The following is a 23,553-nucleotide window of genomic DNA, read 5'->3' as shown; positions in this document are numbered from 1 at the left end:
TCATTTGTTGTCATTTGTAATCATCAAAATTAAACAAAATAAACATCTGAAATATATGAGTTTGTATGTAATGTATGAATATAATATACAAGTTTCACTTTTTAAATGGAATTACTGAAATAAATCTACTTTTTCATGATATTCTAATTTTATGACCAGCACCTGTATGAGAAAAAGCAGAGAGAGCATAACGTTAGACATTGAACTAACGGATTCTGCAGATTGAGAGAATAGAGATAGAATGTAGCAGAATGATGAAATAGGGGTCCCTATGTCCTCCAGAAGTCTAAACCTATAGCAGCATAACTATAGTTGACTAAATTCAATAGAAGTTCGATTCATGGGGCACAAAATCCCTAGGAGTCCCCTGTTAGTGAGAAAGTGGGTGTGCACTTATGAAAGCGGAAGATGTTGTTGATTAATGTTCCTATGAATCCCTGTCATGCGATTAAATAAAAGCACAGCAGAGGGAGCTATTGAGCCATGGACTTACACAGAGCCCACTGGAAACCAGCTTGCTCTTTTTTTCTTCCCAGTGTTTTCTTTTAGCCTGTTGAGCCTACACTGTAACACTACCTTTTAGCCTGTCAGAGTTTTTAATTTTATTTTTGACAGAGTAAGCATTTCCGCATCAAAGTTTGAACAGTTTTTTTTTTTACTATAATATCAATATATGTGCAAACAGATATGGTAGTAATTTAAATCTACAGAGTGCATAGAAGAAGTACCTTTAGGTATTGAGAATATCAAGTCAACACTACGTAAACAAAATAAAGTGACAAAATGCACACAAAGCGTGCTGCATGCCTCAGAATTAATGTCCATTAGTCCATTCTATCAACATTTCATACAAGTTTTCTTTTTTTCAGTATGTTCCAGAGATTTCAGATATAAATTGAATTCTGATTAAAAAATGCTAAAAATCTGTAATGATTTTAGTAATCTCTGTTTGTGCATGAAGGGTTTTGCCTAAAATATCACATTACAACACCAGTCTGTTTTTTGTTTTTCAGTAAGACACTAAGTCTTACCTTACTAAATCTCTGGAAATTGATTTAGAAAGAGTACATTTTCTCTTGATCCATCTTTCTAAGTTATTACAAAAATAAAGAAAGATCACATTTTCACTGCTCTTGACCAAAGTTCTGAGCCAAAAACAGACTTTATAAGCTGTTTAAACCTTTCTACCGAGATTAAAATTGCATTTAACTGTTTACAAAAACTATATACATAGAGATAGACATTTAATTATATTTCCTAACAGTTTAAACCCCTTTTAAGGAAATGCCAATATGCAGGAGGGCCCCGAGTTTTAACCATGGGTAACACTTGTCAGCCTTGTCCCCATGTATTGCAGATTTTCCATCAGCTGGCTGAGATAAAGCTCTCACACTTTTCTGTTGCTAGAAACCATTTTTTAAAATCTGCCTCTGTTATGCCTCCACAGATTTGTACTGTTGCTATTGTCTTACTTGTTTGTACTTACTTTATTTAAATAAAGCTCAAAAACCAAAAAAAAAAAAAAAAAAAGAAAAAAAAAGAAAGGGGGTCCTGCGTGGGTATATGACGTCCCCGCCTTTACGAATTTGTCACTTCATTTGCAGTCCTGGTGTGCATAACTAGACATTCACATATTACAGTAATATAATGTAGAAACCCCAATAGGTACCTTGACATATTGTTTATATGATGTTATAAATGATATTAATTTTGTATGAATGTGATATTTGTGATAATGATATTGTTATATGTGTATATGTGTTATTACACCTGTACATGTTTATGAAAACAGTTTTCTTTGAGATGTTCTAATAATTTACTTGACATATTAATTATTAATTATCTCTTATTGTACATTTTGTTTTTCTATCTATCTATCTATCTATCTATCTATCTATCTATCTATCTATCTATCTATCTATCTATCTATCTATCTATCTATCTATCTATCTATCTATCTATCTATCTATCTATCTATCTACAGTTTTATAGACTCAAAAATAGCACATACAAATTGCCAAAAAATAAAACACGTGGACAAAAAAAAACCAACTAATTGTCTGTTAAACTAAAATAATTGTTATTCAATTGTCTTATACACAATGCAACGGAAACTAAAATTAATCAAATTACAGTTGTGACAAATAAGGAAAATCCCCCCAACTGTGATGTCACTTTAAGGCGTACAGATAAGCACGCAAGAACGCACGGAAGCCCCAGCCAATCACAAAAGCTGACGTCATCTTGAAGCGCAGGACCCGGGGGTTGATCCGGCAGTCCGAGCCGAGCCTATTTGATAGCCGCACCGCCACAAAGATCCAGCATTTTGCTTGGTAGGAATGCGGTAGGCGGGGCCGCAACTCGGCTGGTGTCAAACTTTGGGAATGACAGGAGTGCTGCGGGATTCGCAAAGAAGGGGAAGTGTCGCCCTCGCTGGCTCTGTTTGGATTACTTTGACCTGTTCTCGGTGGCAGTATCTGCTAGATTTAGCACTTTTCTACAGATAATAACAGCCTTAGCAGACTCTCTCAGCCATGTCCGAGGACCCGAGCTCCCAACCCTGGTCCATCAACAAAGATGATTACGAGCTCCTGGAGGTGATCGGTATGTGATCATTAGCTTGTTAGCATTGTTGTTAACCGGTAGTTTGTAAACGGCTCGCTATAAGCTCAACCAAAGCGGAACTTAAAGCGCGGAACTCTGTCTGGAAGACGAAAATACGAGCAAAAGGCTCTCCTTTTTCTCCAGATAGGTTTATCTGAAGACGTTGGAAGAGTCTGACAGCCGATCTATGTTTTGACTTGGACACCGAGTCATTTACGAGGCAGTAAATGGCCATTAACGCTGAGAATGTGCTGTCAGGATCAGACTATTTGCTGGAAAATAACCACCTCGTCTAAATGCCAGTTTATGCGCCCTTAGTTAAAACAATTAGATCAACCCGAAAGAAGAACAAATCTGAACGACAGCAGCTGTTACAAGGAGCACAACGTTTCATTAAGAAGCCTTCAGTATCAGCCGTGTCATTGTGCTGTATGTATGATAAGAGAGATACTTCAACTATGTTCACGCCCATCCCGCTCAGAGGCGCAGCCAGAACATTTTATAAGGGTGCCCAGGCAATAGCCAATGTACACTGAGGGGGGGCCTTTGCTAACAAATAGAGGCATATATTTAAACATCTATGCTGTCTTCATTAAAGGTGTAGTGGACAAAATTCTTTCAGTTTTGAGTTCTGGGGCGAACGTCTTATTCATTGTCATTATTTACCTACTTTTATTAATAATCATTCTGCATAAAATTAATATTTACTTGTTCTAATATCCAAAATTAAATGGATTGCTTAGTATTAAAGTAGTTATCTCTGATTTCAGGGAAGAGTCCTAGATGACTTGCAGAGACATAATTTTCTCTTTACCTAATATAAGACATTATCTAGTTCTGAAAAGAGCATGAATTCTGTATTTATCATGTTTACTGTTAGTATATTGATTTGCAATATAAACCACAGTGTTTTTGTTGTCATGTTATTGTTTACATAAAGAAAATGAAAAAGTTAAATAAGTTAAAACATTCAACTTGAGAGTATTACTGCTGCCGCCGTCTGTATTACAACGAAAAAGGGTAGGGGTGGCCAATGATTGGGTTAGGGTGGCCGTGGCCACCTCTGGCCCCCCATCTAGCTCCGCCCCTGATCCCACTACAGGAAGTAGAAAAAACAAAACAAAAAACAGACTCAAATCTTCTTAATTTTGCACTGGTTGTACTTTAATATATTTTACATTTACAACAAATGTATTCAAATGTATAAACTGTAATCATTAACCATATGTGAACAACACCAAGTTTAATTTGTCTACATTTGTGCAGCATAGGCGTCAAACTTCTAAGCAACATCAAGTTAAAGTGGTTGAAATGTCAGTAATGACTAAAAACAACAAAGAAAAGTTTTTCCTTAACAGTTTAAAGATGAGAAAGTTTTACTATGAATAAATTAAAATGATAAAATACGTGTATACAAGAACCAGCTAAAGAAAGGATCACAAGCTTCTGCTGTGATTTTGGGTTGAAACACTTTAAAACCCCTGCAGTTTACTCTAGGAATTTAACAGTCACTGTTCTGTTGTCTGGTTTTTATTCTACTTTGAGTGCGTTTTAAGATATTTTGTTTATTATTTTATTTATTATTTTTGTCTTTAGGATCTAAAATAACCTGAAATGTTTAATTCATACAAGAAGCAGCAATGATGTAACACTGTGTTTGTGACGTAGTCACTGTTCAAGTTTTTAACTAATTTAAAGCCTAAAAAACAAAACAAACAAAATAATTACCACTATTCGGTTAATTTGATTAAGTTTGGACTGATTATGAATTAATACCAGTCCTATTTCATCTCAGCTGCAAGGTTTCCTAAATCTTGCAGACATGATTGAATCTACCTGGCTTCATTACAGGCAGCTTAAGAGAATAAAATGGAGTAACTTTACTGCACTATCTTTCCTGACATCTTTTGTCATTTCAGTGAAATACCCAAAGGCGTAGTACGATCAGACAAGTGACTGATGCTACCTAATATTTCATATAAATGATTAGATATTTCCTATTTTTATGTTTCCTTGCTCCAGCTGTGCTTTCTCTGATGGTTTTGCATCTGGGATACATTGCTTAAGTGGTAAAACTAATGCTAGCAAGCTTCCAGCCTGTTTAAATTAGATTTTAATTTCTCGTTATCACTGATTTAGACTGGCTAAATGTTTTAACCCATCCCTGTTTCTGCTGACTGACAACTAAACTTACCCTGCAGATGTGCATGCTTTGCAGTAACCTCTTTTTCTCAATAGTAGATTTTATGAGCAGCTTGTAAGGAAGATTTTGGCAGCTCTAAACTTTAGTGCATTAGTAGTATATCGATTGATTGCTGACGCTGTCCCCTAAAAGCTGCGTGTATTTCGAACTAACTATGGTACCTCCATGCAGTTGTCTTTATGGAGGCCCAACTTTGAGCAGATTGGTGTTATAGTTCAGGTGACTTTCTGCCTGAATAAGCCAGTTATATCAGCACGTTTGCTTTTTTAATGGCTGATCGGTATTATGGACGAAAGAATGAATAGAACTTTATTGATCTCATAATGCAGAAATTCCCCTGTGACATGTATTTTATTGGGTTTTTAACCAAACTGAAAGAAATTATTTGACAGTTCTTTCAATCATGAACAAGGCTTGATCTTAAATTGAGGTAGACTCCATAAAGGTGTTTGATTTTAAATTCTTGTGACAGGAACTTTAATTTTTATTTATTTTAAGGCTGCTACCAATGACTATTTTGCTAATCAGTTAATCTATTGATTTTTTTTTCCTGATTAATCGATTAACAATCAAATGGTGAAAGGTTCCTAAATGGTATAGTGGAGGATGTTCTTTTTCAGGGTGGATCATCACAATAAGTGGTCCTCCTAATTGTCAATCATTCTGGTGATATGTTTACGTCCTACGTGCTCGTCCCCTTTTTCACTTAGCAGTGGTGAGTCTGACATAGTGGAAAAATTGCAAATCATCTTTTGGAAAGTAAGCTTTTATGATGACTTTTAAACAGAGCGTGCATGAGGAGAAATGGGCTCATGCATGCTCTCACACATGTTCAATGGGCGTTCCCTCTTGGGAGGGGGGACATGGTTGTGCATGTGTATATATATATTTTTTTTTAAGTTGAAAGGGCGATCTTTTAAAAAATTTGCGAAAAATCCTCCACTTACCTTTAAATGTAATTTTACACAGAATTTAATCAAAGTGAAGCTTAAACTGTGACCTTTGAGGACTTCTCTATAGAGCATATTAATGGACTAAAAAGGTTCCTTATTTTGAATACAAAATGTTTGGATATTTTTGACTGTTTAGGTATGATAACTGCTTTGAGTTTGCGAATAATAGGACTAAATAAGTTGGCGATTATTTCAATAATAATCGGATTAATTAATTTATTGTTTATCTTTTTACCTTGCTCAACAAAAAGCAGGTTCTTTAGACGATGAGGAGGATCAAACTGTTCAAACAGGCAACGTTTTTCCCACTCCCATGATTTAATTTCTGCCCTTTCATGCTGTTTGTTCAACCAGGGTTTGCTTCCTATGCAGATGATGCTCTTCTATTCCTGAACATTTCTTTGAAACATTGAAATACTTGTAATTTTTCCTCATAGTTTCTTAGAAAATTTTGAGCCCCTCAAGATAACGCCCTGCACTTTTATCTTGAACTCCTAGATAAAGCCTCTGTTGTAATGAAACCAGTTCAGTGGCATTTTCCTGTGCTACGTAAAGCACAACAACTTGTCCTCATCAGTTTGAAGCTGCTCAGGCTGTTGGACTTGTAGTTTGCTTTCTTTGAAAAAACACTTTGGGCAAGGGATCATTATTAGACAGAGCTTCAGAAATGAATCAAGGAGTTAGGTAATATTTTTATTTTTATTTTTCTCGCATGTAAAATACATAGGCAATACATTTTCAAATACTGCAAAAAACGAGCAGTGAGAATATAACCAGATAACTCTATAGAGAAGCAACAAATCCACTTATTCTTCAGTTAAAATTGGTCAGCTTTATTTGATTAGTAGACTCTATTATTTTACAAATTTTAAAGCACATAAAAACACATCACCAATAAACATAGAAAATGTGTAGAAAAAAAGAAAGCAATTATAATTGAAAAGAAATAGATCTTTAAAAAAATATATTTAGAGCAAAAGTAATGGAGCGTGGAAAGCAATCAGCTTATAGAATAAAGAAATCAATGAATCACAATCTGTGTTTATGTTTAAAAGGTTAATAAAAGGGAATATGCTGAGTTGATATGTCAGTTATACCTGATTGTAAATAATGTCATTTTTTTTGTTTTAGGAGTACAAAGAAAATAGACCTAAATTAAAAGGATAAATATTTCATTTTATTATCTTATGTTTTTGTTATGTACATTCTTATGCTCTCTTTTCTTTGTAAATGTATTGCTTTAGGTAAAGAGGGTATAGATAACCTAAGATTAATTTTCTTTCTGCTTCTTTTTATTCAGGATTTTAGAATAGTTGGTTTTATGATTGTTTTGTTTGAATACAATGAATAAAAAACATAATTTAGTTAGAATTTCTATTTCTCGGTTTAGTTCTCATTTCATCAAAAATAGGCTCAACCCAGTTTAAACCATTAGCCCAGGGTTCCTGTGAGTGCATTAAACAACTAAACTGCTGATGAGTGACGGATTCATTTATCTGCAATATTTCGCCTACCTTGAACTTTGGATAAAAAAAAAGATTGTGTCTATTAAGCCTCAGTTTTCAACATTATTAGAGCTTCTGTTTAGTTATTTAGAATGTCCTGTCATTAAGATATCTGTGTAAAATGAATTCTGTCATTCAACTGTGTATCATAGGTTTACGCTCTGCCTTCAGCCCATTGATTACTTAATCTTAGTGTTTAAAAAAAAAAAAAAAAAAAAAAAAAAGGAAAACCATAAACCTGATGATATATATAACCAGAGTTAGTTTTAGGCAATGCTTCATGTCTATTGATTAAAAAAAAATATATGAATAAATAATTTTTTCCATCTATCTATCTATTATAATTTTCTCTATTTAGCTATCTAAAGTACAGAAATGCATTTTTATTTTTTTAAATAACAAATGTACTAATATGGAATGTTTTATAGATTATAAATATATTTTCTCTATTAAAACAGGAAAAAAATAGATTTATACAGTAGATCAAACATTTTTTTAAACTCAGCAAAGAGCTCTCTCTCTTTCAGCCGCACAAAAAATATTGCAGAAACCATAAAATCCTCCACCATGTGAGTCAGACATTGTAGATGAAACATACCTTAGATATTGTCCTTTTCAGTAACCTTATTTTGAAATGTCTAACATTTGTCTACTATTTATTGCCGTACAATAAAATTGAGATGGACTTTGGAACATGTTTCCAGTAGATCTCCCATCTATAACTCTTCTTAGCCTCTTCAAATAAAAAGCTAAAGACAGATTTTATTCTGACAGGCTGACACTTCTAGTTTTACCTTATCCTTTTATGCTTTTATTTTGTTGTGACTTTGTTCATTTTATTTACAGGTTATGTTTTCTTTATACCGATTAAGTGAAGTACCTTGGTCACTTTTCTTTTTTTTCTTAAGGCATTGAGCATTTTGGACACTAATTTAAAATCTGTGTAAAGGAATGAAAACCAAAACAATATTTCTTAGCACAGCAACACTGCAAGTCCACTTCTATAGGAAAAAATAAACATCCTCACATAAATATAGCCCATCTCTCCTCCTCTCTAATGGATAATTTTTTTTTTACTGTTTCACCAGAAGCAGTTGTTGCTTTCAGTTTGCCTTTATGTGTTTCTACAAGTATTGGAGTTCAGGATGGCTCTGTATACCCAAAGCGGCCAGCAGAGCTATTGTTTTGGTAACTTCCCCAGGGAAAAGTGACTTGTTATTACACGGATCACGCCCATTCTTTTTCACCCCACCAAGCTCATACTGGACAGAGCACTTTGGAAAACAGCAGAGCTTTCTCTTCAATCCTGACCATACTGTGGATCATTGGTCTCAGCAGTAGAGATGTCCCGATCCAGGTTTTTGCACTTCCGATCCGATACCGATATTGTTTTTGGACTTCTGATCCGATACCGACACTGGCCGATACCAGCCTATCCGAGCATGTATTTAAGTTTAAGTTAAAGTATTTAGCCTTAGTTGTAAGACTCATGTTGAAAAGGGTTTTAGTACTCTTGATAACATCTAGCCAGCTAAATTAGGTGAGATTGAATAAAACACAATGATTGGTAACAACAAACTTACCTGTTTATTAAGAGATAAACACAAACTGGACAAAATTATGAATAGCAATCTGAAATTGCACAGTGAACAGTAAAACCGTAAACAGTTAAAGGTGCAAGTATTACTGTAAGTTTTAATAAAAATGCAAAACAGGGAAACACTGGCGCAAAATAGTGGAATGGATCGTTTCAATCGGCGAAACTGGAAAATACGGACCGGATTATTTTTTTTTTAACTGGATCGGCATTTTACATGCTTTGCCGATACGCATTTTTTTGCCAATATCGGCGTCCCGATCCGATACGTGGATCGGATCGGGACAAGCCTACTCAGCAGATCAGCTATGGAAACTTTATGCTGCCACTGTTTGTAACCACTGGCAACTATGGCTACGTTCACACTGCAGCCTGAAGTGACCCAATTCCGATTTTTTTGCCCATATGTGACCTGTATCAGATCTTTTTATGACAGTCTGAACGACACAGATCGGATTTTTTCAAATGCGACCCAGGCCACTTGGATATGTGGTCCTGAATCCGATACGTATCTGATCTTTTCAAATGCGACCTGTGTCTGTACGGCCAGGTCGCATTCATCCGACCTACACGTCATTGATACTTGACAAATGTTACTAAACGTTACTAATCTGCGTCCTACTAAGCGGAGGCGGGAAAAACTAACAACCATGGCGGAAGATAACACAGAGAGCAGTCAATGGAGAGAAAGTGAGGTTGCTGACTTAATTCATATTTGGAAAGATAGCTCGATTCAGATCAAACTCGAAGGGTCTTACAGGAACCTGGCTCTCTTTCTTTTTGATCTTCTTAAAAAGATTTTGTTCGTAATGTGCCTGCTCCTGTTGGAGAAGAACTTAAAGAACGCAATATACGCTGCGGTATTACGAGTCATGTTTACTTCCGCAAACACTGAGGACGCTTGCTACATGTGACGTCATCGCGTCCTCGAGTGCGCATGCGGGACACTTCGGTTGAACGCTTTCAGTTCACACAGTAGATCACATACAAGTCGCATATACTTGGAAGTGTGAACGGACACGCAAAAAAATCAGATTTCACAAAAAAATCGGAATTGAGCATTAAGGCCTGCAGTGTGAACGTAGCCATATGTCTCCTCCCCTTTACTCACTCAGCCCTTCTAATGGCTTAAAAAAACCACAGCAAAAGGAACCTTAAATCTTAACCACATCAGGTTTTATAATACAGCATCCTGTGCGTTCCACACATGCTCTGGTGCTTTCAGTTTGAAATTGAAACCTGTTAGTTTGAGAGTATGTGATATAAAAGACACACAACCTCAAGATCACACACAAGAAACCGAAAGCTGTTGCTTGTTACTCATGTTGGAAGACAGTTCATTACAGGTTTAATAAAGAACAAACAAACAAATCAATCATAATCAATGATATTTTTGTGTATAGATCGTATCTATTTACACTTTGTTACTTTGGACCAGGGGTTGACGTTAAGGATTTTTACCACTTGCTCAAAGGGCAAGTGACTTTCACATTTCATTTGCCCAGAAACAATTTTTACTTGCCCAGTATAATGTTTGATAAATATAGTTCCTATAGCAAAAAACAAAAAGCACAAAACAAGTTTTGGGAACCACTTTTCTAATAGTAAATTTAGTTGTTTGGATCCTGACTCCTAAAAGAGAGGGGGGAAAAAAGCCCTATTGTCAGCAATAAAAATGTGATGTCACAACAATTACTCTTTAGTGGGAGGGGAGCTCAGTCTGAGAGAACAAGCAGGCAATTTAAAGATTCAAATTGTTTTACATTTGTCTCTTCCAACGCAGAGAACATTCGAACCATTAATTAAATCTTTGACAGTGTGTCGGGAAGGATAAGACTATACAGAGAGAAATGTGGTAGCTGCTGTTAGTTTGCTTTAATTCAAACTACACAGAGTGATGAGGCTTGTTTGTTTTAATTTGTTTATCAAAGTATAAATACTGTAAAATGTCAGCGTTACTGGATTTATTACATGGAGACTTTGTAAGGGGCTTGAAGGTTCACATTGATTAATGCATTTTAAACTAATGTAATTTTCTTAACGTATTTTAGTGTAAACACTAAAAAACTCTGTGATCATCAGAGCAACACTGTGTAACCTTTGACCCAAATATTATGAACGAATATGAAACACTTGACATATCTTGTTACTCTGTGAAGGCTCCACTTTAGACAGCTTAATGTTGCACCAGTGCAGTACTTCCAGGTACCTTTAGGGGCGCTAGATGACCTACTGTAGAAGTTTACAGATCTAGTGCCCCTAGTGGCTACAGGTTAAAGAGTTATTCTAACATAAATAGCTCGATAATAATGTCGTTGCTCAACTATTAACATAAACATCTTCTTTGGTAATCAGTTTTTGTATATATTTTTTTTAATCAACAATACAGGAAGTAGTTTATCTGTGCATTTTCTTAATGTTGCATTTATAAAATGCAAAAATGAGAAAAGTCCATGCTAATTAAAAGTGTGAGAAGAATTTGGCAACTAGAGAAGAAATAAAGCCTATGATCTCTAAATAAGTATAAATATAAAAAAATAAAAGAAAGCTCTATAGTTAAAAGCAAAAAGAGCTGTGTGACATCGTTCCATCTGTATCTGATTGTGCTCTAAGCGTAATGTCATATCAGGGCTCGATGTTAACCATTGCCCGATCTCCCGGGGCAAGTAGTTTTTATTGTCGGGAGAGTACAAATGTCGTTGCATTTGCCCGCCGGGCAAGTGCAATGATCGCATTTTTGTTGTTTTGTACACATTCTCATGTGATTTGAAAAAGCTGCATGCTTTTCCGCTAGATGGCGTGATTCAACTCTTGGGGAGAGAATTCTGCAGAGCAGCAGCTGGATGATGAATATAATCTATACTATAATACACGCTAGATTAAAAATGATCAGTCAGGGATTAGGAAAATAATAATTATATGCGCACAGTGTAAATATTTCTATCATATGGCAGTCTTCTGCACAGTGGTCATACATTAAAAAAATTTTCATTAAATTTTTTTCTCTTAGACATTGGAGTGGTGCATTTAAATGTTATAGAGCTGAACATGTTAAATTGGTGAGTAGTAGTAGTGTAAGTTTTTATCTTTTTTTTTTTTTTGATTTTTAACATTACAATTTATATTTTTTCAAGCACACAACAGTTTAAAGCAAAGTTAATTTAAAAAGAATGTGCAGGAAGGATTGAAAAGCATGTTAACACGGTAATGTAGGCTTAATATTAGGAACTATATTTATCAAATATTATACTGGGCAAGTAAAAATTTCTGGGCAGTTTCTGGGCAAATGAAATGTGAAAGCCACTTGCCCAAAGGGCAAGAGTAAAAATCCTTAACATCAACCCCTGCATATGCCTGCTGGTCACTGGAGTCACCAGTGTTTGCATGTATTACAGCATAAATAATTTAAGAAAAAACTTCTTCATCCGGGAAATTGTTGTACGTTGTGATTATTTTGTATATGGCCGATATAGTATATTAGCATAAGGTAGCATTGGCTTATCCAGAGTGCTTTGTCTTGCTGTCAGCAGCCCTCTCTGACTCTCTTAGTATGACTATAAACCATACATTTTGCAGAAAGTTCTCCATTGCAGCCATTTTTATTTGTGTCGCATATGGATGGCCTGACGGCCTTGCTATGAAGATGCTGACTTGTACTAGAAAACCTCCTCTGTATAGAGATTTTATATCAAACAGAATAGAGTTGATAACAGTGAAAAAAGGCCACATTTTGTTAACATCTCTGCTGTGAATTGCACAGTTTTTCCTTTTTTCTGTCTTTCATGCACAATTATTACATGTGCATTTTCCATTTGAATCCCCAGTTGGACAATTAATAGACTTGATAGTATGCCATGTTTTAGAAGTGTACAGTGTCTGATCCGATGTTGATATTAGAAATATTAAAATCAATTTTAAATCCGATATGAGCCGAATCCTTTCCCCAATGTAAAATCTCTGGCATAAGAAAAAGGATCTAAAAACTCCACTTTTATTTAAATGATGAAACCCACTGCTTAATAAAAATAGGTCAGTTGTTCTCATAACCATTATTGTGAATTTTTCTGTGTTTCAGTGATAATATTTAATCAGGCCTTCTCTAACAGTCCACACTATAGTATCAGTAATAAAATTTTGAATTATTCATGATGATATCATATTGGTTTAATATCAGTATATTGGAAATTAAATAGTTGTATTCGGTTATTTTTGTTCTATTCAGTATAAAAAACCCAAACAATAAATGAATAATTTTTTCAAAGAGCAGTATATAAATAGCCTAGACAGTATTCAATAGAGATGTCTTGATCCTAATTTAATTTCAGAACTTGTTCTGATATCATTCAAATAAATCAGTATTTGAAAATGCATCTAAAAATCCTCAATATAAGCATCCTGGTAAACGCTCTGCTTCTTTTTATAGTTTATGTAACCATCATAAATCCATCAGTTATTCTCATACCTGTTTTTGAGGAAGAATAAAGAAGGTATATCCCTAGTACAGTGTATTTAATTATTTTAAGTTTTAAAACTGGCCTGTTTTTTAGGATCCTTTAATATCCTTGATTGATATGCCTTCCTAGAAGGCCGTCCCGTTCTCTATTACTACCCATTGCTCTGTGAGAAAACCAATTATTGTCTTAAGTTTCATCTTTCGGGTTTCCTCTCATTGATCTCTAGGAGTACCTGCAGCAGTCAATGCTCAGAGCGTACAAAACCTACAGTGCAGGCCCCCATTAATGGCAAAAAGCTTTAAAATTATTAGATAAATTGTTTTAGTGCAGTATTATAATAGAAAAAAAAAGAATTTAATGATAATTTTTCTATCAGGGAAAAATCAAGAGTTAGGCAGTACTTATTGTAAAAGAAATCCCCAGTAGTGCATTTTCTTTAAAAAGGAATTGCCACACAAACTTCCTTTTATTTGATACTTTTTAAATAAATCTGATTTTCTAGGAAAATCGTTTATTGGCTATGCTTACAATATGACAAAGAGGCTTCATATCTTCAAAACTCCTGTTAGAGAACTGCAGTAAAAGGTACCAAGATGATACAAATCTTTAAAACCTTTCAAAAGCATTTTTTCAGTACCTCTATAGTAAACAAACAAAGAAAAAGCCCATTATGACATATGGTGGTGGATCAGTAATGCTGTGGACCTATTTCTCTTCTAAAGAGCTTAGGAGAACTTTTTTATCCACTGAATGTTAAGATAGAGGCTTGGATTTCAAAATTCTGAGATTCTGTTACTTGAATTAAAGTGGATTTATGTTGAGGCTTATTTCAGGGCTGCTGTCATACATTAAAGAATCAAAACTACAGGCTTTGTGTGATTCGGTTGGTCTTTATCACTACTCAACCTTTAGTAAAACTGGTTTACTCTATGTTTTGGTAATGTCATTGAAAATATCACTGTTCACATGGGATTTGGCTTTAAAACAGCCAGCTAAGACAGTCTAACTGCTGTTAAATGTGTTATATATGATATTACAGTCAGGTAGTTGACAAACATAAGCTTGATTAAATAGTTTTGTTGAAATTCCTGAAGTTATAATGCAGGTTATATATGAGAAATTTGAATTGCAATGATCTTAAAGGGGTTTGATAGAGTCTTGAATTACATTTACTAAAGCTTTCAGACTTTTGCACATAATGCTAATAAACATGGCTGCCATTGCATATATAGATTAAATGGGGGAAAAAAAAGAAGAAAAAATTTCCAAAGGATAAGAGTGGACAGCTTCCAGTCTTGAAGAGTCTATAAAGATTTCTAGGTCATTGTTTGTTCTGCTTCTTATCTGAGCACTTGTGTTGGTAAATTTCTCGTAGTTTAAATGATAGATTTGTTGGACTGTGTGTAATGGTGTCTTTGCACCTCCTGCAATGAAAATTCATCTCTGATGATGGACTTTGAGGAGCCTCTTATTGAGGGAACTCCTAAACCTTTGTATAAAGAATGTTTGGCTCATTATTCCTTTGGGTTATGCTATTTACCTAGAAAATCCCCTGCATTAAAGAAGCAAAATAAACGGCCTCCAAACTGACGACTCCCCAAAGAGCAAACGCACCGGCTGGGTTAAGCCCCCCCCAGAGGGCGTTGCGGCTGAAACAATTGAGAACATCGTGGCTGCTGTGCTCCATTTATGGACTGCCAGGTTATGGTATGATAAGGGTTTCTGAGGATCATTAAAAATCATTAAGTTATAATTTTTTTTAAATTAAGGCCTTTATTCGCATTAAAATTCATTAAATGTGATTATAGTTGCATTTAAAATGCTTTGTAAAATTTTTTTTTTATAAAATAATTTCTTTACATATATTAGATGTAACTGGTTACATCTAATAGTGTTTGTGCGGAACTGCTTCCAGTTGATCGCAAAGGCGTATCTTCAGAAAAGAAGCTTGAGTCACTGAAAAACGAGGAATTTGGGACATGGCTGCAGCCTGTCGACGAGATATATATATATATATATATATATATATATATATATATATAAAGAGCATTAGAAAGCATTAAATTACAGCTACTCATTCCTGTATAAACCCTTTATGATGTTCTCAAGGGTTCCCATGTCAAGCAAAATTTGTTTAGAGGAGAAACATGCTTACAGAAAACATGGACTGCGTTTTAAAAAGATCACAATTGTTTTGGCAATGTGTCTCCGACAGATTTGTGCACGTTTGCTCACAAAAAAGTGCAACTGTTTTTCTGCATGTCGGCATGCGGGGCGGGTTCTAGAAGGTGGATGGAAACGTATGCTGAAGGGTTGAATGGTTTAACTGACTCTCAGTCTTTCAACTAGATATTTTTCTAGTTATTTTTAGATAAGCAATACTTTCTGTGCCTTTTGTGGTTAAAAAATCAGACCAAAGGAGCTCATATGCATCATGTCTAATGTGCTATTTTATAACTGCAGCAGTATTTTAGATTTTCCCTAATGAAGTATATCAATATAGAGATTGAACTTGTTCCTGCATGAACCCAGTCTTAGAACATCTCAGATTAGATGTTGGCTTTGGTTCCTTAGCGCTGCTGCACTGAGTTTACCTCCTGTAGTGCTGAAAGAAAAGCTTCCTGATCTGCTTTTGTCCCACTCACCTGTGAAATTGGTATATGTCTCCTTACACAATCATCTTCTGTATTGTACATTTCCTTAATACATAGTGGCAGGAATAGTTTTTGCTTTTCAAATGTAAAATCTTCACCAACTTAGGATGTTACGTGATAAACAAACACAAAGTAATTCAGAAATCCTTCAGAGGGTTTTGATGAAGGGATCGGATATCTCAACCCCATGTGTGATTTTGGGGATGGTGTGTTCAAGGTTACATTTTCTTACATGGAGCCTACGAGGTCAAAAAGTTGGACTCTTGTCCTTCCTGTTCCCAGCCTCTTTCCTCTACATTTGCTCTGTTTCTTACAATGCCTACAGTGAGCTAACGTTTCTCTCTAAAATAGCTTAATTTGATCTGCAAATGTCATCTTAATAAATTGCTCGACTAAGACGTCTTGTTAACAGGTTATCCCCTCCAGATTTGTGGATCTCTGCAGTTCCTCTAGAGCAGGCATCCCCAAAGTCGGTCCTCGAGGGCCACTGTCCTGCAGGTTTTAGAGGTCTCCCTGCATCAGCACAGCTGATTTACATTCATAGTTGATTAACAGGCTTTTGCTGAACTGAAATCATCAGAATCAGCTGTTCTAAAGCAGATAAACCTCTAAAACCTGCAGGACAGCGGCCCTCGAGGACCGACTTTGGGGATGCCTGCTCTAGAGTTTAGGCCAAAACACACAGGATCCAAAATCAAAGAGAAAACTGGGTTGTGTGAGGCCCGCAGCAAATAAAATATATTAAAGGGATCGAGGAGGCAATGACTGCTTAACGTCTGAATCAGGCTCTTGAGATCGACTCTGCAATTGTATAGGAAATTCATGAGTAAAAACGGCAAGTAAAGACACAGTGGCAAAGTAAAACATGCACCTTTGGGGAAATTTCAAACCAAAGATACATAAACTAATGTGCAAAAGTCTATTATACAGGCTCGCATTTTGTGCAGATGTGGCTCATTGGAACAGACCTAAACATATTTCAAATAATAACCCCCTGGAAGTAACGTAATGTCAATAAAAGTAACGAAAAATAAAACGGCAATTTGGTTTGAGCTTTTTCATGTAACAGCTGTAGTTTTTTTATTCACTCCAGGCCTGGTTACCCTCACATGGGTCTGAAGATCAGTTCATGGAGCCTCTACTAAGAGCCAGTGTGTTTGGAAGAAAATAGGTTGGAACTTGGAACTGCTTCTCTGGCTTTTTGTTTTTACATTCATCCCAAACCAAAGAATCTGATAAACTCCTTTTGTCTTTTTTTTTTTTCGTTCACCAATAATCTCTAACAAAGCTATGAGACGCATCAAAGTGAAGCTGTGTTGATTCTGACGTTAAATTACCTTCCAGTATATTGGATATTTCTCTGCAAGTAGAAGCAGGAACATCAAGTCTACATTAACTCGCTGTTACAACCTACCTGTACATTTTTTTTAATCCCATACAGAGTAAATCTTTTATCCATTAACTTTGCATTATTTAAGCCTAACCCCCCTCTTCTGACTGTTTATGCTTGTGAAGAAATTTATAGTCCAGTGCTACAGGGTAATGGGCTTATTGTGGTTTTGCCCCATCAGCTGCCGGTCTCCAGACACTCGTTTGGTGTTGGCCCTGGCCAAAGGTGCTGCATTAAAGCCATTTGCTCTTGTCTTGATAATTCTGATGAACACCAAGTAAATGGTATCAGGAGGATGGATGGTTGTGATCTTAAGAGGTAGATTTCACATTTTGCAGATGTTATTGGGGATAAATGAATAAGCCTGTTCAGTTTGGATTTTACAAGGAAATTGCTGCTTTATTGGATGATGTGAAGCAGCAAGCATTTATTAATACCCGCCCGTCTGTGTTTGTTTATGCTCTTAATAACTTCAGCCTCTCTGTTCACTGATCTGTCTTATCACACTAAGTTTTATTCATTTTGATTAGAAATAGCTGGATTAAAACTGCACACGTCTACAGGGATAGTTTTTTTTTATTTATTCCTCCCCCCCCCAAATAGATCAGAATTTCTTTTCCTAAAACACACTCCCCTTTTAAACCTCTCCAATCCTTCATACAATGGGCACTTTGTTCATGTTTAGCTGCAACATTCTAGTTAGGAAAAGCTTACTGTGACACAGAGTGAAGCCCATTTCCAGGGCGATCAGGCTCCCAGCACGTTTCTACCAGAGATCCAGTGAAAATAGCCTTAAGCCCTTGGTGTTTAATAAGAGGCGTGAGGGGGAAGTTAAATGACCTCACACGAAGCAGAAACAAAGAGGCCTACCTCTCCTGCAGAAGGTTTTATCAGCTTTTAACTCTACAAGAAGCCGGCCCCAATCCTTTGTTTCACCATGATCTTCATGATATTCCTTTTCTATTTAACTTTGTCAATCTTTTACCACATTGTCAAGAAATTTGCTGAGGCTTGTTGTGTTTGGCATAATTTTCTCCTTGATGATCAAACTACCAAAGTGGAGTAATTCATTAACTCAAATGGGGAAAAAATATTGTTAGAGTGCCTTAATTTAGATGTATATCTGAAATACAGACTGGATTCAGTGTAAACCTGCAGTACTTCAATGACACAAACCCATTTATGACTGTATGAGTGCTACCTTTCCTGTTTAAATAAATAGCAAGAGTGCAACTGCTTCCTCCCACTAGCTTTACCATTTAAGTTTTGTTTTTATAAAATCTCTGTAATCTGTTGTGTTTTTGGGACACTTTAAACCCTATCTTTGTATTATGTGAAGACGCATAAAGCCCAGGAATTTTAAAGGACTTTACTTCTTTTTCCCATGCCTTTGATGATGAAAACCTAACCCTGGCCTGATCTCCAAATGGCTTCAAAAGTTTACTTATTTATTTTTCCCTTTAGTTCGTGTCATGAACTAAATTTTAGTTTTTCAATAGAAATGCCAAATTAGGGGTAGATCTGATTTGGAGAAGCTGATCCATAATCGATGACCACACAGTTCTGTTCTTCCAAAAGGAAGACAGATGAACCGTGTCTCAGAACTTGCGCGATCGCAAACGGGCTGATGTCAGTGACAACTGTGTGGTAAAGTCGAACTAAAACAAAGCTAGCACTTCCTGGATATAGCTTTGGTTTTGTTTGCAGCAGTTATTCTGTCTTTGATGTAGACAGAGATCCAATTCGATAAGGGATGCAGAAATACCATCAAGGCATCCACTGCATTAGATGTAACTTAGTTTCTGAATGTACATTTGCCCTCTAGTATTTTTCCTTTCTTTCATATAATTGTTGTGCGTTGCATTCTGCTTTTCGGTTTTAATACTTCGTGGTGTTATTTTCATCTTTTTCCCTCTTTTCCAAATAACTAGTTTTTGTATTTTGCCAATTTTTTTATGATGTAAAGCTGTTAATTATAGAGGAAAAAAAGGTGCAAGAAAAATATAAAAACTTCCTAAGATCGTGTAATGACTACAAATCAAACATCTTGTTTCTTCCTGCTAATAAATTAAATAACATTTATTTATATAGCAACAATTCACAACACAAATCATTTAGGTTTTCTATCAAGGATAAAACAACTGACTGCATCAAGTCATTGATTCAACAACAGTTCCTCTTAGCGAGAATGTATGCAGTGACAGTGGAGAGCAAACCCCCCACTTTAACAGGAAGAAACTTCCAGCAGAACCATGCTCAGTGTGCGGCCTTACCGCTGAGCCTGACTGGGGGTTCAAGGAGACAGAAGCAGAGACAAAAAACATGGAAGCATTCATCTTTAAATAATTTCTATATTAGAAAAGTTAAGTTTAAAGTAGTTCCGTAGGTGGCTCTGTCTAGTAAAGAAACAATATGAGAGCTCCGAGCCAGTTTTCTTGTCAAAAGGATGAAAGTTTGCAAAGACATGTAGCTACAGTAAATGCTGAAGCAATATCTATATATAGGAGAGAAACAAGAAAAAAAAATGCTAAGAAAAACAGGCCAACTCTATCTTCTGTAAAAGTAATGATGGCAGCAGCCCAGCTGATATTTTTAACCTGGACGTTGACACAGAAGAACAGAAGAGATGAAGCTATTATGATGAGAAGAATCAGAGAGAATATGGAGTTAGGGTTGAACTAACAAATTCTTAAGAAAAAGAGATGGAATAAATCAGAAAAATTAAGAGTTGGTGGTCCCTATGTTCTCCGGCAGTCTAAGCCTATAACTGCATAACTGTAGATACATATAGTTATACTGCTATAGGCTATTGTAGCATTATTTGGGATTTAATATGCTACATTTATTTTAGGTATATCTCACAAGATGACAATTGACCAAAATTATGTTTATTTGAAGGACCAAACCTTTATTTTTCTCCGCAAGGATGCACATAGATTCTGGATCCTGATCAGAAATGGGATATATTGACTTAAATAAATCATTTTATACTGTTAATTACATAAATCTAATAATAATCAGTCTAATTTCTATTACCTACTGAAAAATGGCCCAAAAAAGAAAGATAATCCTAATTCTTCTAGCTTTTTTTTTTTTTATCAAAGTCAGAGGGGACACTTTTAGAAAAATATGTTAACTTAAAATATTTATATAATTATTGGCTGGATAAGCTTTAGTTTTAATCAGATGTTACCTGATCTTCTACGTTTTCTATCATCGGAGGCTGTTTCTCAGTTTTAGTCTGACAATGCTTATAAAAAAATATGCATTTGTTTTTTGTTTTTTCTAAATCCCATACTGGAGGTTGTCACATCAACTGTTGCAAAGTGATGTAGGCTTTGTCAGTCCTTTTTTTCTTTAAATGTTTTTGATAAGTCCCATGGTTAAGGCAACAGGGCTGTATTTGGGGTACTTTATTTCGTTCTTCAAAATAAGAGCCAAATATTGACTGCCACAGGATAAGACTTGGCGAACTACACTTCATGAGAACGATCATACTTTATTTATTACGAGTTCTCGGACATCTTGATTAACCTTGTTTTAAAATACGTACTGAAATGAAATAAATTAAAGATTAATACGTTTTTCCTTTTCAAAGGGAGTGGAGCCACAGCAGTGGTCCAGGCAGCCTACTGTACACCCAGAAAAGAGAAGGTTGCCATCAAACGCATCAACCTAGAGAAGTGCCAGACCAGTATGGATGAACTCCTGGTAAGTTACAAGTTTGTACAGTTTGTGTGGTCAAATGTTGCTTCTTGCAGCCTAAAATTCAGTTTAACAGCTCTGTCTTCTTTTCATGTGTGTGGAATTTGTTCTACCCCTGCTTCTCATTACTCATTTTCTCTGGGAACACGTCCAATCAATCCTGTCACTTTAGACACTATTCCAGTTGTTCTCTTAAAGAAGGCTCCACTTACAGCCAGGAAACTGCTGGAACAGTTGCTTTGCTGCGTCTTTTTACCAGCCAGTTTAATCCAGTCTTGCACTGCAGCTAAACACATAATTCACTGATAGCCAAGGCAGCTAATGATTTAGCCCCAGAGGACATAAAAAAGAAAGAAAGAAAGTATCCTGTATTTGTAGTAACTTACCTCTTAGATTAGAAGAGTGATTATTAATGTCTTTTTCAGGCCTTTTCAGGAACAGGAAATAAATATTGTGTAAGCCTGTAAGCATCTTTCTAAGGTCATGGCCTGAGGAAGCTGCCAGCCAGGTTGCTCAGGACTCAGTGGCGACACTAAATCCTTCCCCAGCCCCCTTTGAATTATACAGGATGAATCAGGGGAATTTCGCTCCCAGATTCTCGGTGCAGGAGGTCACACAGAGTACTGGGCGATCGGATTTCCTCCGTGTGGTTTCCTCCCACAGCTCCACAACACAGTCAGTGCCCACTTTAAAGGCGAGGATGCACTAAATTGAAGGCAGATTGTCCCATCTGAGAAGTCAGCTTTAAAGTAGACTGCAGAAGGCTTGTTTTTAACAATGCCTGCAGGTATTTAACATTGTCTCTGAAATTCTTTGATGCTAAGAAAGCAATAGTACATCATCTCTCTGGGTCAGCTTTGGTAGTTTTTCCATGTGAGTGAGTGTAACAGACACTGACTCAGTGGAGCAGATGTTGTGGGCACTTCCTTTAAAATGAAAGATGTTAGGCTTATATATTTCCTGTGTAGTTATAATGCCTTGAAATAGTATTCACATTTCTTTAATTTTTTCTTTTTATCAGGTTTTGATGTAATAAAACAACACAGAAACATCTTCTTTACACAGATGAACAGCTTAAGCAGGGTATGCATGCATTTATGGACAACTCCTTTCCTTTTTATCATCCCTAAATGAAATTAAGTCCAACTAACTATCTTTATATATAGTATAAAGAGTCCCCTCTGTGTAGCTCTGGCTTCATATATTGTTAGGGACATATCAGTGAGCAAAAATCACTGTGAAAACTAAGGAATGCAGAGAAAAGGTCACGGAGAAAGCTGTTGATAGATTTAAAGCAGGGTTGGTTTATGAAACCATGTTCCAAGCTTGAACATCTTGCAGAGCACTGCTTAATCCATCATCTAAAGCAGGAGGAGTTTGGCACAGGTTAACACTTTAGGAGCTGGAGAAGAGTTGGCAGGAGTCGTCCTGTATGCACCGTATGGCAAAAAACCACTACATGCTGTACAGACCATATCCAAAGTGAGACACGGTGGTGACAGCATCATGCTTTGGGAATGCCTTTCTTCTGTGCTGATAGGAAAGCTAGACAGAATTTAATAGGCTACTCAAAGTTTATTGAGTCCTATTAGGAATTTAAAAGTTCTTATATTTTGATAGGTCAGTATAAATGTGCAATGTTCGAAAAGTAATCCTCTAAAAATTTTCAGTCGCTCTATAAAGTAGGACTAACAATAACTTTGGAAGTCTGTACAAATTGAGCAAAATTAAAGGCTTTCATTTTTAGAAGATTTTTTAAAATAATGGAAAAGTTCTACTGTCATGCAAGGCCCCTTGTTAGTCTAGAACTTTACAACTCAAACTAGACACATTGAAGATTGTGTGAACTGTAAAAAGGAGCGCCACAGGAATTATATTTTTGCAGGGCACTGCAGAATTGTTTAGATAAAGTGTAGCAGGTTGTGTGCTATATTAGATATTTTTGAAAAGGAGTTCAAAGAAACACTAAAACTGATTTTTGATCAGATTTTTAGCTACACAAGTCTTCATTTCTGTTAGATTATTTGATCAGGCTTGAATTCTATAGATTGGGAGTTAAATGCAACCTTGAATACCAATTTTGCATCAGGATTGTTTATGAGTGCAAAGCAGAAGCACATCAGGTGCCCTTTGAATGACTAATCTGAGCCAAAGGTTGCCTTGACTACTGATGACTTTGCATTAATTCTTTAACTTCATCAGACGGTCCAACTCTAACACAGAGCCAGCTAGAGTTGCCAGCTCTGCTTGAGTGTTTACTGCGAGGGTTTGTTTTTCTGATGCTGGGAGCAGCCGTTTTACCGGGACGAAATTCAGCTGCCTGGCGCCAAGTGGAGACTCGTGTTGCAGGAGCACATGGCGACTTCTAGTTGATGCTGTTGGATGTGGTAACGGCATCAGTAGTGGTCAGGGGCTTATTACTGACAGTCATTTTCTTTGTTGTGACACTTTCTTGGTGAATCACATGGATTTATATTGCATTGTTTCT

General features: G+C 36.0%; 1 protein-coding gene across 1 annotated transcript in view; it reads left to right on the top strand.

Annotated features, from left to right (window-relative positions):
* The first annotated feature begins 2,251 nt into the window (after window positions 1-2,251).
* Window positions 2,252-23,553, top strand: part of oxsr1b (oxidative stress responsive kinase 1b) — a 62,645-nt gene continuing 41,343 nt past the window's right edge. Inside the window, exons 1-2 of the mRNA XM_038293711.1 lie at window positions 2,252-2,604; window positions 20,959-21,071. Of these exons, the coding sequence (XP_038149639.1) occupies window positions 2,535-2,604; window positions 20,959-21,071 (183 nt within the window). The 5' untranslated portion in view covers window positions 2,252-2,534. The remainder of the gene's footprint in view (window positions 2,605-20,958; window positions 21,072-23,553) is intronic.

The sequence above is a fragment of the Cyprinodon tularosa genome, unplaced genomic scaffold (assembly GCF_016077235.1).
Source record: "Cyprinodon tularosa strain WSP-4 unplaced genomic scaffold, ASM1607723v1 ctg33, whole genome shotgun sequence".
Classification (NCBI taxonomy): domain Eukaryota; kingdom Metazoa; phylum Chordata; class Actinopteri; order Cyprinodontiformes; family Cyprinodontidae; genus Cyprinodon; species Cyprinodon tularosa.
Note: the sequence above shows the minus strand (reverse complement) of the source record. Positions and strands in the feature narration are given on the sequence as shown.